This window comes from Aulonocara stuartgranti (genome assembly GCF_965226115.1).
Source record: "Aulonocara stuartgranti genome assembly, chromosome: 9".
Classification (NCBI taxonomy): Eukaryota; Metazoa; Chordata; class Actinopteri; order Cichliformes; family Cichlidae; genus Aulonocara; species Aulonocara stuartgranti.
In genome coordinates this window covers 10,481,717-10,498,869 of record NC_138960.1, presented here as the reverse complement: position 1 = coordinate 10,498,869, position 17,153 = coordinate 10,481,717, and the positions used below count along the sequence as shown (strand labels likewise).

Here is a 17,153-nt window from a genome sequence, read left to right as displayed (position 1 = left end):
AAGCGTCTGCTACGTCATGACATGTTTCCAGGTCTTCATGTATGCATGCTCCAGTTGTCATGTTTAGGGTATTTCATGTTTTCCTTCTTGTTTTCCCGATTTTAGATTATTGTTTAGCTTTGAATTGATTTCACGCTTTTGTTTTGGGCTGTTAAAACCTGCCTTTAATAAACGTCTCGCTTTCTGTTAACATTAAGTTTTGTTCTCGCATGTCTGCCCTTGGGTCCTACTCCTCACTCCACACAGTCAGCTTCCATTAACTGTGACTGTATTGTCCATATTCCTCTTTGTTTGTTGTTTAATATGACTCCCCTGTGTCCTCTGTATATGTTTAGTCTGTCTTTTGGGTTTAGTATTACAGGCTCTCTCTTGGTTTGGGTTCTTTGTTTTTCTTTAGTTAGCCTTACAAATAGTTTACTATTTGTAAGAGTTGTAACCTTAGTTAAGTACCTTGTGTTTTTTGAGGTTTAGATGTCTTTATTTTCTTCTTTAATTGTTTTTTTGTTTTGTTTTGTTGAGTTTGTTCTCTTTTGTATTCCTTGAAATACTGAGTCTTCATTTTTTTTTTGTTGGTTTCAGTCACTGATGACTTGTAAAGTTGTGTTAGTTAGTTCCCTCTGTGTTCAATTTCTCGCTGTCTTTCACTGTTTTCTTGTCTCTGTCTTTGTGTATGGGAGGAGACCATTGGACTGACTTGAATCACTCCATTATACTCATTTCCATGTTACACAGCCCAATAACGTTTTTGTCTTACTTTACTCCAGTTCACAGGAGTTAATCTCCAAGCCTCGAGGGCCAGTGTCCTGAAACGTTTCCATGTGTCCCTCTTGCAACACCCCTGAATACAATTAGTATGTCATTAGTAAGACTCTATAGAACCTCGCTGCATGCTGAGGTGGCATTTCAGCCATTTGAATAATGTCACAGCAGCTCATGAGGGAATGAACGTGCAATAAAAGTAGATTTAGAAGTACTTCTTTTTTTCTTTTTTTTTAACTTACACTTTTATTTAAATTTAGTTGAGTAGGGTTAGGGGTTGCCACCTCGGCATCCAGTAATGACCTACAGATTTTATGCAGGTGTGTTGCAGCAGGGACACATGGAAAGGTTTCAGGACAGCGGCCCTTGAGGACTGGAGTTTGAGACCCATGCTCTAGTTCACAGGTGTCGAACTGCAGTCCTCGAGGGCCGGTGTCCTTGATCCAACACAGCTGATTTAAATGACTAAATGACCTCCTCAACATGTCTTGAAGTTCTCCAGAGGTCTGGTAATGAACTAATTGAATGATTCAGGCGTGTTGACCTGACCTTTAAAACCTGCAGCACACCGGCCCTCGAGTTCGACATCCCTGCTCTCGTTAGACAGCTGTCATTGCACATTAACTTTCATTGTTTAGGAATGCAAAATTTAAAAAAGGTTTTGTTAATACTGTAAACAGAACAAACTCTCTTTTTTTTATTACACTCAACAAAAATATAAATGCAACACCTTTGTTACTGCTCCCATTCCCCATGGGATGGACGTAGAGACCTAAAATTCATTCCAGATACACAATATAACCATCCCTCCCAAACAGTGGTCACAAATCAGTCCAAATGTGTGGTAGTGGGCACATCTGCCATATTGAGATAATCCATCCCACCTCACAGGTGTGCCACATCAGGATGCTGATCTGACATGAGTAGTGCACAGGTGTACCTCAGACTGCCCACAACAAAAGGCCACCCTGGAATGTGCAGTTTTTTGCACTATTGGGGGTCTGGGGACCCAGAACCGGTCAGTATCTGGTGTGACCACCATTTGCCTCATGCAGTGCAACACATCGTCGCATGGAGTCTGTCAGATTGTCAATTGTGGCCTGTGGAATGTTGGTCCACTCCACTTCAATGGCTGTGCGAGGTTGTTGGATATTCGTGGGAACTGGTACACGCCGTCGTATACGCCGGTCAAGCACATCCCGAACATGCTCAATGGGTGACATGTCCGGTGAGTATGCTGGCCATGCAAGAACTGGGACATTCTCAGCTGCCATCTGCCCTGAACAATGTGAACCATGATTCATCCGTGAAGCGCACACCTCTCCAACGTGCCAGACGCCATCGAATGTGAGCATTTGCCCACACAAGTCTGTTACGGCGACGAGCTGGAGTCAGGTCAAGACCCCGATGAGGACAACGGGCATGCAGTTGAGCGTCCCTGAGACGGTTTCTGACAGTTTGTGCAGAAATTGTTTGGTTGTGCAAACCAATTGTTCCAGCAGCTGTCTGGGTGGCTGGTCTCAGACGATCTTGGAGGTGAACCTGCTGGATGTGGAGGTCCTGGGCTGGTGTGGTTACACGAGGTCTGCGGTTGTGAGGCCGGTTGGATGTGCTGCCATATTCTCTGAAACGCCTGTGGAGACGGCTTATGGTTGAGAAATGAACATTCAATGCACGGGCGACAGATCTGGTTGACATTCCTGCTGTCAGCATGCCAATTGCACGCTCCCTCATTGCTTGTGGCATCTGTGGCATTTTGCTGTGAGACAAAACTGCACATTCCAGGGTGGCCTTTTGTTGTGGGCAGTCTGAGGTACACCTGTGCACTACTCATGATGTCAGATCAGCATCCTGATGTGGCACACCTGTGAGGTGGGATGGATTATCTCAATATAGCAGATGTGCCCACTACCACACATTTGGACTGATTTGTGACCACTGTTTGGGAGGGATGGTTATATTGTGTATCTGGAATGAATTTTAGGTCTCTACGTCCATCCCATGGGGAATGGGAGCAGTAACAAAGGTGTTGCGTTTATATTTTTGTTGAGTGTAACTCACTATTACTGGGACAGTCTATCAATTTTCATCACATTTCACAAAGCATTGGCACTTTTTCAAAATTAGTTTGGAAATATTAGAAATTTGTCAGGTAGGAAAATAGTTAAAAAAAATACTTATTAAATCAGTCTAAGAGTAATACATATATAATATCATTAGACATCATCTTCTCAGCAGAGTTGCCCGTGATTGGATGGATGGCTCGTCCTTTTGTTCATATTGACTTTTTGTGTTACAATTACAAACCCACTCAGTTATGTAATCTAAAAAGCGAGAATGCTTGTGACCTCTCTGGAGCGCTTGAAGAGGGAACACGTGAAACACTCCTGACATGTGACTTTGGAGCATTGTTAGATGACACTTAATGTATTTATCACTAGCAGGGTTCAGTTTCTTTAGCCACACCCAGGACTGATTACTGCCACATCTGCTCTCAATCAAGAAATCACTTAAATAGGACCTGCCTGACAAAGCGGAGCAAACTTCATTCCGTGATCCAAGGAAATTCAGGAACAAATGAAAAATAAAGTAATTGAGATCTCACAGTCTGGAGTCCAGCGAACCACAGTGAGTGCCACTGTGGTTTGTTTGTTTGTTTTTCTAGTTGCCAAACCGAAGTCTTTCTAACTCAGGATGACTTGGCCTGAAAAAAAGGGGTGTGCCATCACTCAGTTTGGGAGAGCAATCTTTATTAGGAGATTTGAAGAATGTTGTTGTCACTTGTTACTTGCTCAAAAGGGCTGCAAGCAGAATAATTTTGATAAATATCTTCTTGTTCTCTACAAAGGTCCACAGTTTGTTCATCAAATGACCGAGTTACAAATACATGATCATTTTCATCACTACTGCTTTGATCTTCATCTGCTTTTCTTCTCTCTTTCTCTGCTCCTCCTGTTTGTTCAGTGTGATTTCTTTGGTGTTCAGTCTCTCAGAATCCATATCTTTTGTCACTGACGTCATCATCTTCATCACAGATTGTTAGAGTCACTGAAAGACAACAGAGCAGATTTCTGTCATGTGGACATCATATTCAAAACAAAGCTGTTGTTTTTTCATGTAATATATTGTTTGTTCTGGTGAGCACAGACTTCTGTTGTGGACGTAGCCCAGCTGTGTTTGCCTCCTTCTCCTGAGCACCAGGAAGACCACCAACAAGACCAGCAGGAGCAATGGGACCACAGTAACTGCAGACAAGACCAGCCGCATCCAAGGAACTAAGAGAGAAAGGGTTTTTGTCAAATATGCAAGATAGAAAGTGGTTCTGCATGAGTTATTGTTGTCCCTGCATCTTTGACTCAGGGTTTTGGGGATGTTTTGGTTTTCTCTACTTTTTTATTTTTGATTATCTTTGAATCGTTCTTATTGATGTATGTATGTATGCTTTATCTACCTAAGCCTGATACAGGATTAGGGTAACGGTTTACATTCAAGCTCCACTACCTTCTATTTATTGTATTATGTTTACTTTCCTTGTGCTTATGAATTTCTTGTTATCTGTGCCTTAAGTTCCCCATTTTAGGTAATGCTTTAGTTTATTAACCCCTGTTTACGTTCCTGTTCTGGTCCTTCTATCTTGTCTTCTAATGTTATAATCTTTGTTTTATCTATTTTTCCAATTCAGTAAAAGGACTAGATGTTACAATCTCTGATAATGCATTGCTTTAAATGAAGAGAAGCTTGAGGGATGGCTGTTATGAGGAAAGGCCGCCCAGGAACTGCGATGCTGCAATGACAGGATGATCTGACTTGAGCTTCAGCGTTTGTGCAATTTGCAACAAATTGTGTGATGCAGACTTTTCAATTTTCAATTCTGCTCCTGAAAGTGAAACTCTTACAACTACATATCCCTTTAGCTAACCCACCAAGAAAAAAAGCAATGGAAATTTTTTTTGTTTGCATTTCTTTTTTGTTTGTTTGTTTGGTTTTTTGCCTGTCCCGTTTGGTTTTGTTTGTCTGAAGGCCAACAAAGATACCCAACGGATTTACTTTACCAAGTGGATCATCACGGCTTTGCCATATTGGTCCAATTGATCAACTTTTGTTGTTATTGTCATTTATTTTATTTTATTTTTATTTTCAGTTGTTACAGATGGGACAGACATGGCTGGGGGATAGGAAAAGGAGAAAGAGAAAACAGAAAAAATAAGAGAAAACAAGCAAAAAAGAAAGCAGCATAGTAAACACAACACCATCTCATTAATCCAGCTAAGTGTAAATAACAGTAAATACTAAATAATGATTGTTGTAGTGCAGCACGCAGGACCGACAGCGCACAATGTGCTTTGAGGTATCAGCCAAGGAAGATGTGGTTTGTGTCTATGAACAGTTAACACCCGTGTGTACACCTGTGTGCACACCTGTGTGGATCAGTGCGCTTGTATTCAAAAGGTTTCTCCGTGTAATGATCTGCTAGAGGGTGTGGGGAGCCATAGCCTCGTCCCCCAGGGCATGAAGCAGGTATGGAGGAGATCCAGGCCCCAGACTTCCAGAGGCCCCAGAGTGCAAGAGCCCAAGGAGGACCACTGGTTTGCATTTCTTATTGACTTGGGTCAGTAATAGCCACAATCAATATATTTTTAAGACCCTATAGTTTTTAAAAACTGCCATCACCAGTGTGTGAATGTGTGTGTGAATGGGTGGATGACTGGATATGCAAAGCGCTTTGGGGTCCTTAGGGACTAGTAAAGCGCTATATAAATACAGGCCATTTTAAAATATTGATCTCTACCAAATAGTTGAGATGTCACTTAATGGTTTACCTATGAAATGTAATGTTAATACAAGTACAGTAGAAAATACAGTTGAAAAAAGTCAATTCTGTCCATATGCTACTTATTTGCAGGGATGAGTGATGAGCATGAAATGGTGATCTTTGCGTTGGACTCTTTGCTACATCCTATAACAGATGAAAGACGCATGAACCCACAGGCATTGCTTAGAAGGCTGACATATTTGTTGTCAAACCTTTTTACTGCAATCAGACCTTCTTCAGACCTCCATGGCCCTTCTTCATTAGGTCTTTGCCTGCCATCAGGGGAGCTCCACCCAGTGCAGTTTGGTCATAGAGTACCAGTGCACCTGACACCCAAGGAGGAGTGCAACTTCTGGACCAAGCTCAAACTTGTGAAGAGCTGTGGTTCTTTTATGGGTTTGCACAATGTTTTTTACAACTTTGGCTTCTAGAGGTAGCTTCTGTTCCTCTACACTGAGGGAAGCATTGAAGAATGTGGATCTGCCTTACGGCAGCAAGTTATCGATAATCCAGATGAACTTGGCAGAACAATTTAAAACCCCACTCAAAGAGTTTGTTGGCAATATATTGGCGGAGAGTGGCAGCCCTTGTGGCTTCATGTGAGACCATGACCTCAAACACACTGTGCTTGAAAGTGGATGGTATCAGGAGACACCACTCACGAATCCACCACTGGAGCATGTGCTTATGAGCCATTCAATTGTTCAGCGCCCATCTAGTACTTGTAAAGTATACAATTATAATTTTGACAACTTAGTAATATTAATTTACCAGCTAGTGTAATTTAGTTAAAAGGTAATTAGTTGTGATATTTGTAATTTTCACATGTTACTCTTGATTTTTACCATATTATTCTTTTTAATTTTGTAACTTTCTGAGTTTTCCATATTAACTCAGAAAGTTACAAAAATTACTTACTGTGGAAATTCTTTCAGCATATTCTTGCTATGTTAACACTTAATGTGATTTATCAACAGCAGTGGATAAACAAAATGGGTCCAGATGTGTTTATTTTATGGCAAATAATACATTTAATAACATTTAGGTTAATGTTAGCATTAGCACCATAAAGTGACAAATTTTGAGCACAAAAAAATGATTACACATTAAGAATTTTTTTTATGTTATCAAGTCACATAAATCTGTTCAGTAAGTCCTCTAACACTATCACATATCCAAAACATTATACCTTCCTACCTTAGTTTAATCAAAAACACTCAAAATATGTTAGGTGGTTTTTTGGTTTCTCACTTCCTGGTTGGGAGAGGGATAAGAAGAACCAAGTGACATCTGGTGGATTATTTCAGCACTGCATACCTTTTTTTTTTTTTTTTTTTTTTTTTTAAATGACATCAGAAACAGCAGTATGCGACATTACGTGATGGCAGAGCTTCAGTTCATCCTTTGTCATTTTTTTTTTTTAAATAAATAGGACAGGGGGAATGAATGAGAGAAAGAGGGGGAGAGAAAGAAAGAAAACCAAAGGGGAGAAGAGACGGTGAGAAGGGGGGAAGAGAGAGAAAAAAAAAAAAAAGGAAAAAAAAAACAAAAAAAACTCCTGGGTCACCTGTATGGAGAAAAAAAACAAACAAACAAAAAAAACAAACAGAGGAGACAGCAAACAACAAAGAGCAACATAATAATAGAGAAAACAAAGCACCATCCCAATAAACTAGCTAGTCATAGATATCAATAGTTACTAAATAATAAACGATATTGTGCAGCACGCAAGATAGACAGCGCACAGTGTGCTTTGAGGCAGCAGCCAAGAAAGCTTTAGTCCGCGTCTGTGAATACCCATGTGTGCATACCTGTGTGGATCAGCATGCTTGCATTCCAAAGGTTTCTCCATGTAATGATCTGCTAGGGAGTGTGGGGGGGCCACAGCCCCGTCCTCCAGGGTGTGAAGCGGGTATGGAGGAGATCAAAACTCCAGACATCCAGAGGCCCCCAGAACACAAGAGACCAAGGAAGACCAACAGAGGGGCAGCCGCGCCACTGTTCCAGTAAGAGCTGAGGAGAGTCCCAGATGAGGGCTCACTCAGCAGCCGCGGAGCAGAAGTCAGGGGGAGTTGCAGTGACGCGCCCGTGAGCTCCGCCGGCCCCCAGCTGTGCCTGAGTGACCGAGCCCCAGGCCGAGAGGCCGGGCGCACCCCACCTCCAAAGGGGCCCGAGCGAGCCCCAGGCCCCAGGCCCCGACAAGCGGCCGCCAAGGAGTGAGCCGGTGTGTACCCGGACGCCCACCCCCAGACACAAAGCACTGCATACCTTAACTAAGTAGTAGAGATGGCTCAGTTAGTTGGAGTGAAGTTAGGCACTCTTCTTATTGAAATATAAATGTGCTCGACCATTTGGTTGAGCAGGTTGTTAAAGTGATATGCCATAAGGCCAGCTGCAAAAATACTCCTGTTCACAATTTTCAGTTACAAAACACTGAGCCTCTTTAGTAATTCCAGCAGCTCATTAGGCTTTCTTAAAGTCAGCAAAGAGGCACAGAAAAGAAGATCAGACACCAGCGATCGAGGACAGACGCAACAACATTGTCATCCCCTATGTAGCCGGTGTATCAGAGAAACTCAGGAGAGTTTTCTCCAAGCATGACATCCCAGTGCATTTCAGACCCAGCAACACGCTCAGACAAAAACTGGCTCACCCGAAAGACAAAACTCCAAAACACAAACTTAACAATGTGGTGTATGCTGTACAGTGCAGCGAGGAATGCCCAGACCTCTACATTGGAGAGACCAAACAGCCACTTCACAAACGAATGGCACAACATAGGAGAGCCACCTCCACAGGACAAGACTCAGCAGTCCATCTGCATCTTAAGGATAAAGGACACTCTTTCGAGGATGCCAACGTTCACATTTTGGACAGAGAGGACAGATGGTTTGAAAGAGGAGTGAAAGAAGCCATCTATGTCCACTGTGAGCGACCATCTTTGAACAGAGGCGGTGGTTTACGACACCAACTGTCTGCCATCTATAATCCAGTTTTGAGTTCCCTCCCCAGACGCCTTAACGCCCACTCACATCCTGGGCCATCTGACCTCAGGAATTCGCATGATAAGGTGGGGCCAGGTTTCACAATGAACACACCCGAAACTCTGGCTGATTGGGACCCACACCCAGTTTCACACCTTGGCTCAGGCGATTAGAGGATCATCAGGGGGTCCTTTTGTCCCTCTGTGGGAGGAAACTCCCACTAGGTTTATATCTGGGACTCTCCACCATTTGACCTTAGAACTGAAGAAGCTTCTCGGATGAGAGGTGAAACGTCTTCAAGCAACTTAAAGAAATACTAGACTATCTCTTTACCCTCTCATTTCCCCTAAAGTTGTTATAGTTCACTTAAACTAACTAAATAATAAAACTTGATGTGAAAAATGAAAATTTAATTTCAAAAGACTACCTGACAGAAGCCTTGATAAGAGCTGTACCATCTAATTGCAATGTAATGCAGGCAAATAAAACTTTTCTTTTTACTTATTGTTATTGTTTCTTCAAAAAGCTCTATAGTTGACAGTTATTGTGTAGATTAATTATTACTTTTTTGAATTGTCTACTACAGGTTTTTGACTGAGCTTCTTGGAAAGTAAAAGAGAGCTGCCTTGAGCTCTGAAAATGTGAACAGGCTAGTTTGTCTAAGTAACTGGCTGAAAGAGATGGACAGTAAATGAGCATGGCGGTACTGTGAGTCCAGAGGATTTGTTATTTTTGCACTAAAATGTTTGATGATCACACTATTTTAGCCTAATGTACAAAATAATTTTGGCTAAGGTTCCTCTGAGTTTAAAGGTGAAGCTGGTCAAATAACCAATACCATTTTGAAAATGTACTTGAAGCACTTTATTTTTAGGTCTGCCCAATTTTGTCCAGAGACTTTTTTTTTCTGTGATTTAAATTGAAATGCAGTTTAAAGACTTTTTTCGGGAATTAAAAGAGCTCAAGTTTACAATGTTCATGCCCATGTCTAATATTTAATTCTGTCTCCCACTATTAAAAATAAAAAAACTAAGCTTTTGAAATAAATCAAAAATAACTGAAATTAAAAGACCCGATTTTTTTTTTTTTTTTTGGTATTGTTTGTTTGGTAAACTTTCAAACAGAGAAAATCCATAAGGGAAAAATAGGGAATAGAGTGGCCAGTGTGCACAATATGTTGTTCTAATTTTTAATACATAAATTCAATAGTATACTTACATTTAATGATGACAGTAATGGGTGCTGTTGCAGTAGAACTCAATGTCCGTGTGGACACTGTGACATACACACAGCTGTAGTTGCCTTGGTGTTCATACTCAGCTACAGGGAAACTAAAGGAGGCTGCGTTGTTGACTGCTGGCTTGCTGTCTGGGATGTTGGAGTCAGAGAAGATGAGGATGAAACGTCCACTGGAAAAACTGGAGTTAATGGAGCAGGTGAAGACAAAACTGTAACCCCTGGTGATCTCTGCACCTTCAGGACCCCAGACCAGACCTGCACCAGGAGAGGTCAGGGAGATGCTGGGTGTCTGCAGTCTCACTGGGGAATAAAAGGTACCAGGATTAAGAAGGAAGCAGAATCAAACACAACACTTAGTTTCTTGTTTACACATTTAGCAGTTATGGACCAGCATTAACATTTTTTGTTATGCTTCTTATGATTTAATGAATGAATATTCACTCTTTTAGGTCTTTGCAAACTCTAAATTTGATTCTTTCATTGCTAAACGCTCCACAGTCTCCAATAACTAACCTCTAATACTGTCCGATTGCTCCTTGCTACAGTGGGTTTTGAGAGCATTTTTGATAATGGCCAAAAATAAAGAAAGCAGTAAAAATATCAGATAAATAAAGTGACTAAAAACTATAAAGTAAACATTTTTGTCTTTAATACATTGTTTTTATATACAACAATTAACTAAGTTTAAAGCTACGATTGAAAAACTCTTTCAGTAACTTTGTTACAGTTTTTTTTTAAAAAAAATCAAAGGACCAATGATAAAAATGAAAATGCAGTAATCTCTTATTTTACGTCACTGTTATTCGTATCGGCTTTGTTCCAAGAGTTACTCCATACTTGTGTTATTTTTAACCAGCAACAGAGAGTCTGACCAAATCACTTAATGGGGAACTGAATTCACGACATGAGCCTCTTTTCTTATACTGACACTGCTACAATCCCTCGTTATCAAAATCCACGTTAGGAATATTAAAGGTAGCAGAGTTTGTGTTGGAGGTTTAATCCGATTACTTTTTTTAAGTAACGGGTAAAGTAAGGGATTACTATTGCAAAAACGGTAATTAGATTACCGTTACTTTCCCATAGGAACGCTGCATTACTGCGTTACTAAAACCATGGTCGTGTCCAAATTCATGGGCTGCATCCTCCTGAGGACCCGGCCTTCGCGGACTACGTGGGCCGGGTCCTCAGGAGGTCGGGTAGGCCGGAAGTAAACAGCCATGGAATTGGACGGTCTAGCCTCGGTGTCTCGGTGGAGTTTAATAAACTCGGCCGTCTGCTCCTTGTTATCTAAAATATAACAGGACACTGGAGTAAATTCTCGACCATCTCACACTTCTGTTTAATCAGTTTTCTGTTTGATGTTTATTCAGCTGTGTGAAAACCAAGGAGGAACCCACCCGAGGGATTAATGAAGTTTTATTTTATCTAATTTAATCTAATAACTTTAATCTCAGCCAAACAGATTTACTCACGAACAAACAAAACACTGAAAAAAGCCAAACAAGAACATTTTTAGGTTGTCTAAGTGACTTATATATTACGTTTAACCTGAGTAGTGAAAGTCTGCGGTGATCTGAAAATGATGTGCTGGGAGTTGTGCCGTTCTCGGCCGCATCACTAACCCTCGAGTTCCCGGCTAGCTATCGAGCTGGTGGGTAAGAGACGTCTCCGAAAATGTTGAAGCACTTTTGCAAATATGCGATATCTTGATAAACCAAGCAGATATTTGAAGTTTACACAGCTACATTCTCGCCTGAAAATATGTTAAAAGTTTATTTTAGAATAGAATTAGAATAGAATTAAACTTTATTGTCATTGCACATGCACAGGTACAGGGCAACGAAATGCAGTTTGCATCCATCCAGAAGTGCTTTAGTGATATAGATATATTACAATATATATTAGCAATAATATAGATATGTGAGTATATTACAGAAATGGGTCTATTATGGTATGTTATAATGTACACGGTATGAAGTATGTTGTGAATATTCTTTTTGTGACCCAGAAAGATTAATAAGAGTAATTTTAAAACTTAGTAGCGGCCGCCATTGTTGGAAACTGGAATTGGCTGGGCCGCGCTATGAATTCTGGGATGTGGTGGGCCACAAAGGACACACCCGACCCATCCTTCAAATTCGGGGAAAAGGAGGACGCATTTGTCGGCTGCATTTGGATTTGGACAGCCTTCGGCGCATCGCTGTGACGTAATCAGTCTACAAATGCGCCCTCAGGAGGATGCAGCCCATGAATTTGGACACTGTCGCTACCTGATCCGTACTGGAAACCCGATCCGTACCCCGCATGCGCAAATCTTATGTCACTTCCTCTCTTTGCCAACATTGCAACATTCAATATATTTGAATGATACGGTTAGCTTTCAGTTAGCTCCTAGCATTTCTCAACAGCTCTGCCTCCTTTTCGACTGCCCGGGACATTTAAACAATGGATAATCCGTATACAAAGAAATTCATGCTTTTCTCCTCAACAGAGAGCGTCCCCCGATTGAACAACAGCGCCGTAAAATAAGAAGAATGGCAGGTGAAAATAGAGCAAAAGGACCGCTAGGTCTTTGATGTTATTTATTTTCTGCTGTGTTTTACTTGCATCTATTTGAAAGAGTGAGTGTAAACACAGAAAAAATATTTTATGTGCTGGAATGTGTAGAAAATAGGTTTAAATATTAAACAAATTTCTTCCAGTCAGTGAATGTTGCATATAATTACATTTTTGCTTGATGCATAAAGTTAAAAGATTAAAACTAATAAAACAAGTTTTAAAAAGAGACTTTTCCATTTGATTACATTTTGTATGATGGATTATGCAGAAAAAGTAGAATTGGGCTGAAAGATCTATCGCTTTATCACCTATTCAGGTTGTAAATCGTGTTTTTAAAAAGTAACTAAGTAATTAATTACTTTTGAAAATAAGTAATCAGTAAAGTAACGGGATTACTTTTTTGGGGAAGTAATCAGTAATTAATTACTGATTACTTTTATTCAAGTAACTTGACCAATACTGCTCGTGAATGAACCCTGAATTTGACTCAGAGTGAACGATCCACCTAAAACCTGAGTTGAGACTGAACATGTGATTTCAACAGTCTGACCCCAGGTCACCTCACCAACAGGGCAAATGGAGATACGAGGTTTTGGAAACCTCACTGAAAAAATATCAACATATCAAAGCATTATCTCACCAGGTTACTGATTCTATTATTGAAAGAAGAGAATGAAACAAACAACTTGGCAAAGTGGATTTTTTTTCTTACCAGTGAGTCTGACAGGGGAAGAGCTGAACCTTCGACTTATTTTCATGTACTGACACTGGTACAGTCCATCATGATCAAAGTTCACATTTTGAAGATTGAATGTAACAGAGCTTGTAGAGGATGGTTTAGTCTGACTGAATGAGCCTGAAGTCTTCTGGAGGATAAAAGTTCCACCTGAGAACTTGTATGAGACTGAGCAATTGATTCTGACGTCCTGACCCCAGGTGACCTCATTACTGTACAAGGAGATGGTGGGCTCAGGGGGGGTTTCTAAAAAAAAAAAAAAAGATGTAGTATTAGATAAAACAGGACACAGTCGAGTTCAGATCAGATAATATTAGTGGCTACGATATTGGCTAATGGCTTAGCTGATACCGTTTTGTGTCTGCAAATGACAAATCTCTGCAGCTAAATACCAGACTACTGTTTTTTTTTTCATGCTGTATCTGATTTAGTGTCTGCTGGCAGTTATGTGCAGTACTGTCACTGCTGGTTATGGTTACACTATCTCCAGCCTCTCGTATACACACAGAAAAATGAGGCAGGTGTGCTCTCTCCTGAATACCACAATAATATGTACTGCCTCCTTCTCTTCTCCAATACACTGCAACCTCTTGGTTTCTCTCCCTGGACATCTTCGACATATGATCAATGACCATTAAGTCAAATTATAAAGAAAAAACATCAGATAAACACTCACTGAAACTGATCATGAGCTATAACAGTGTAGAGCAGGCTGGTGATGGTTTAAACTTCTCTGATTAGTTACTGGCACTAATTTTACAGACTTTAACTGCTCTTTTCATTCTCTCATCTCATATTTCCTTTTTCTCACAATATCTTGAGGGGGTTAGACAGAAACTTTTTTGACCTTGCTTCTATCTTATGAATGTTTCAGGTTATTGCTGCTAAAGGAGGTTTTTAAATTAGAGTGCACACATTGTAATGATGCTTTTTTTAAAAGTAAGATAAGCAAAATATGATGGAATGAGAACAAACTAGAATCTAAGTTTTAACTAATACATGAAAAAACCCAGTTGTGACACCACCGCAGACTTTGGAAACAGTTTTCTTACCTGAACAGACCACACCAGCGTCTTCACTATGGCTACAGTCGTGTGTCCTAAGTCCTCTGTGACGACAGTCATTTAGAGAAGTTTCACTTCCTGAACAGTCCACATCATCAAGCATGATAGTCCCTGTACCTTGACCAAAGTAAGCAGACCCAAGAGCCTCCAGTGCTATCCCACAGTTCAGCTCTCTACAGACCACCTCAGCATCTTTTAAGTCCCAGCCATCATCACACACTGTTCCCCAGGAGGTGTAACGGTAAGAGTAAGAGTAGGAGTTATAGTAAGACTTATAGATTTCAACCCTTCCAGAGCACCGAGTGGACCCATTTCCAGCTAATCTGAGCCGACCTATGAGGAAAAAGAAAATATGAACTATATTGCAAAAATGGCTTTAAATTGAAAATGTAAGTATGACAGGTTAGAACAGACTGACCTGCAGAAGGTGAAGGTGACACCACGAGATAAACAACTATGGGAAAATTAAACCATGGAATGTTATCAAGACATAAAGTTATTCAGTCTAAAAATAATTTAAGAAAAGTTGTAAAGTTATCCAGACTGTCTCTGTGATAAAGAAAAGTATTAAACATTATGGAAAATCTGTTTTACCGAAGATCAAGAAGTGCAGCGCTCTCTTCTCTCTGCCCTCCATGACTGAGAAGAAAGGCTGCTGCTTCGTGTCATTTATGAGAACAGATGACAGAAAACTGAACTAAAACCTGTGGTTTACAAAAACACTTTGCACTGGTTATCCTTCTGAAACACTTCTCCTTTTGATTTCTTTTTTTTTCTTACATGAAGTAACAGAGCACTAATACTGAACAACTCTGAAATTTAGAGCACCAAAAGAAACTGCAGCACTCAAACAACACATTTAATAAAAATAATAATAATGGATTGCATTTATATAGCGCTTTTCGGGGCCCTCAAAGCGCTGTACAATTCCACTACATTTACCAGGTCTGGGCTTAAAAATAAATATAAAAATGTCCTTTTATATGGATCTGAGTGCTTAATTGTAAGTAACGGTCTAACATCCAAGAAAGCAGGCAGATAATGGATTACAGATCTTCCTTATAGAACCAACGCATAAGCTTATTTTGACGAGTCTCTTTTTCAGGCACCGTACAAAAAGCAAAATGAACAAAACAAAACAAGAAGGAAACAAGAATAGATTTAAAAAACAAGTAAAATACATAGTAGGTGCTAAACATACACATGACACAAACACATGAACAAATCAGACAGACTCAAATGCCAGCGGGAAATACGTTTTGAGTCTAGTTTTAAATGACTCAGTGGAGGGAGCACATTTGACTATGAGGGCAATGCTCTTCCACAGGTCAGGGACAACCACAAGAATGCAGGTCTCTTTGACTTTAAATACAGAGCAGAGAACAGTCAGAAGCATCTGCTCAGCTGATCAGAGGGACCTGGAAGCTGAACAGGGCTGCAAGTGGCCAAAGATGTAGAAAGCAGCCAAACCATGACGGGTTTTGTAGACAAACAGGAGAAACTTGAAAGTGATTGTAAAACTAACTGGCAACCACTGGAGAGAAGTTAAAACAGCTGTAATATGATCTCTTTTTGGGGTGTCTGTGAGGAGCAATATTTTGAACAAACTGGAGACGGGACAGGAAGGTCAAGTGAGAGGAAATGAGAGATGTAAAAATCACAGTTTTAATGTTGGAAAAAAAGAAAAAGGAAAATACAAAAACTAAGCAGGGCAGAAACAGACAAACAGACAGACACCACTTCCACAAAGGGGGAGAAAAGAACAGAGGGAGACGCAGACAATATATATGCAATAGGGAATTGGCACAGAGCGGATACACCTGGGAAACACAGTTAAGGAACATAACCTGGCTGACCAGACAAAGGAAGCAAAACTGAACATCTCACACACGACTATAGAGCTCTAATCATCTGCAGCAGTAACACTGATCCATAGAACACTGACGGGGAACATTTCTTTTTACACTTTTAAGTGTAGTGAAGTGTTTTCAAAATATTTTACTACTATTTCAGCTTGTCTTGTCAAAAACTAAAAGTCATAATCACTGCTTGCCTTGTCTAGCAATTATTCTGCATCAATAAATTGACACTAGTGAAAAAAAAAGCATCTTGAGATTTGGACCCTTTTTTTAATCATTAGGTAGGTAAAAACCCAAAATTTTATCTGCAAATGTCATCCTACCCACTTATAAGTAAAGCAAACAACATTTTCTAATTCTTAAAGAAATCAAAGATAGTTTTGATTTTCCACAGACATTTGACAGACAGGAGGTGGTTTGGTGGCAGGAAAGGAGAAGCTAGTGTGTTGCAAGTTTCACAGTGCAATTATGGGATTTTGCATGCGTGGATATGGGAACTGCAAAGTAAGTAAATTAGGTGGAAATGAACATTTTTTTTCTTGATATGACCTATGTGAACTATCACAAAAAGATAGCTGATAGCTATCTTTAAATGTATTCTGATGGGTTTAGATTTTGTTATTGTCATTTGTATTTAGAAATATTTAACCATATATGCTTAGAGGTGTATAATCATTTGTAGATTGAAAGAATGTCTCATCCTAGGAGGTCTGTAACAACTCTGTGTAGCATGAAGGGGGAGTGCGTTCACTCCCTCTACAGAGTGTTCTGGCGTAGATCACACCTCCTAGGAGAGGTCGTATCTTCTCTTGCTGATATATGGTATAGCAAACACACGTATATCTGTTTAAGTATAAGAGCCTTTTGTTCAGATGGATCCGCTCCTGGCACCAGCGTTTGGGGAGTCTTCACAGGGTCACACCTTGACCTCACACACACACACACACACACACACACACACACACACACACACACACACACACACAGTATTCTTTGTTCACATGTATACCTATGTAAATAATAAATGTTTTATGGGGGTGAAATGAAGAAGGTGATGACGAGGAACTGACCTTTACTGATGTCATAGAAGCTCTTTCAACCGCATCTGGTGATGCACAGTTTAGCCTCCCTCCACAC

The 17,153-nt window shown here is 40.3% G+C and overlaps 1 protein-coding gene across 1 annotated transcript; it reads right to left on the bottom strand.

The window, feature by feature from the left end:
* Positions 1-3,488: 3,488 nt before the first annotated feature.
* On the bottom strand, positions 3,489-16,723 carry LOC309714498 (uncharacterized protein). The gene is made up of 7 exons (XM_082547018.1): positions 14,752-16,723; positions 14,576-14,611; positions 14,146-14,490; positions 13,070-13,339; positions 9,775-10,095; positions 3,909-4,034; positions 3,489-3,807 (listed from the first exon to the last, which is right to left on the bottom strand). The coding sequence occupies exons 1-7, from the start codon at positions 14,792-14,794 to the stop codon at positions 3,749-3,751; spliced, it is 1,200 nt and encodes a 399-aa protein (XP_082403144.1). The 5' UTR covers positions 14,795-16,723; the 3' UTR covers positions 3,489-3,748.
* Between the last annotated feature and the right edge of the window lie 430 nt (positions 16,724-17,153).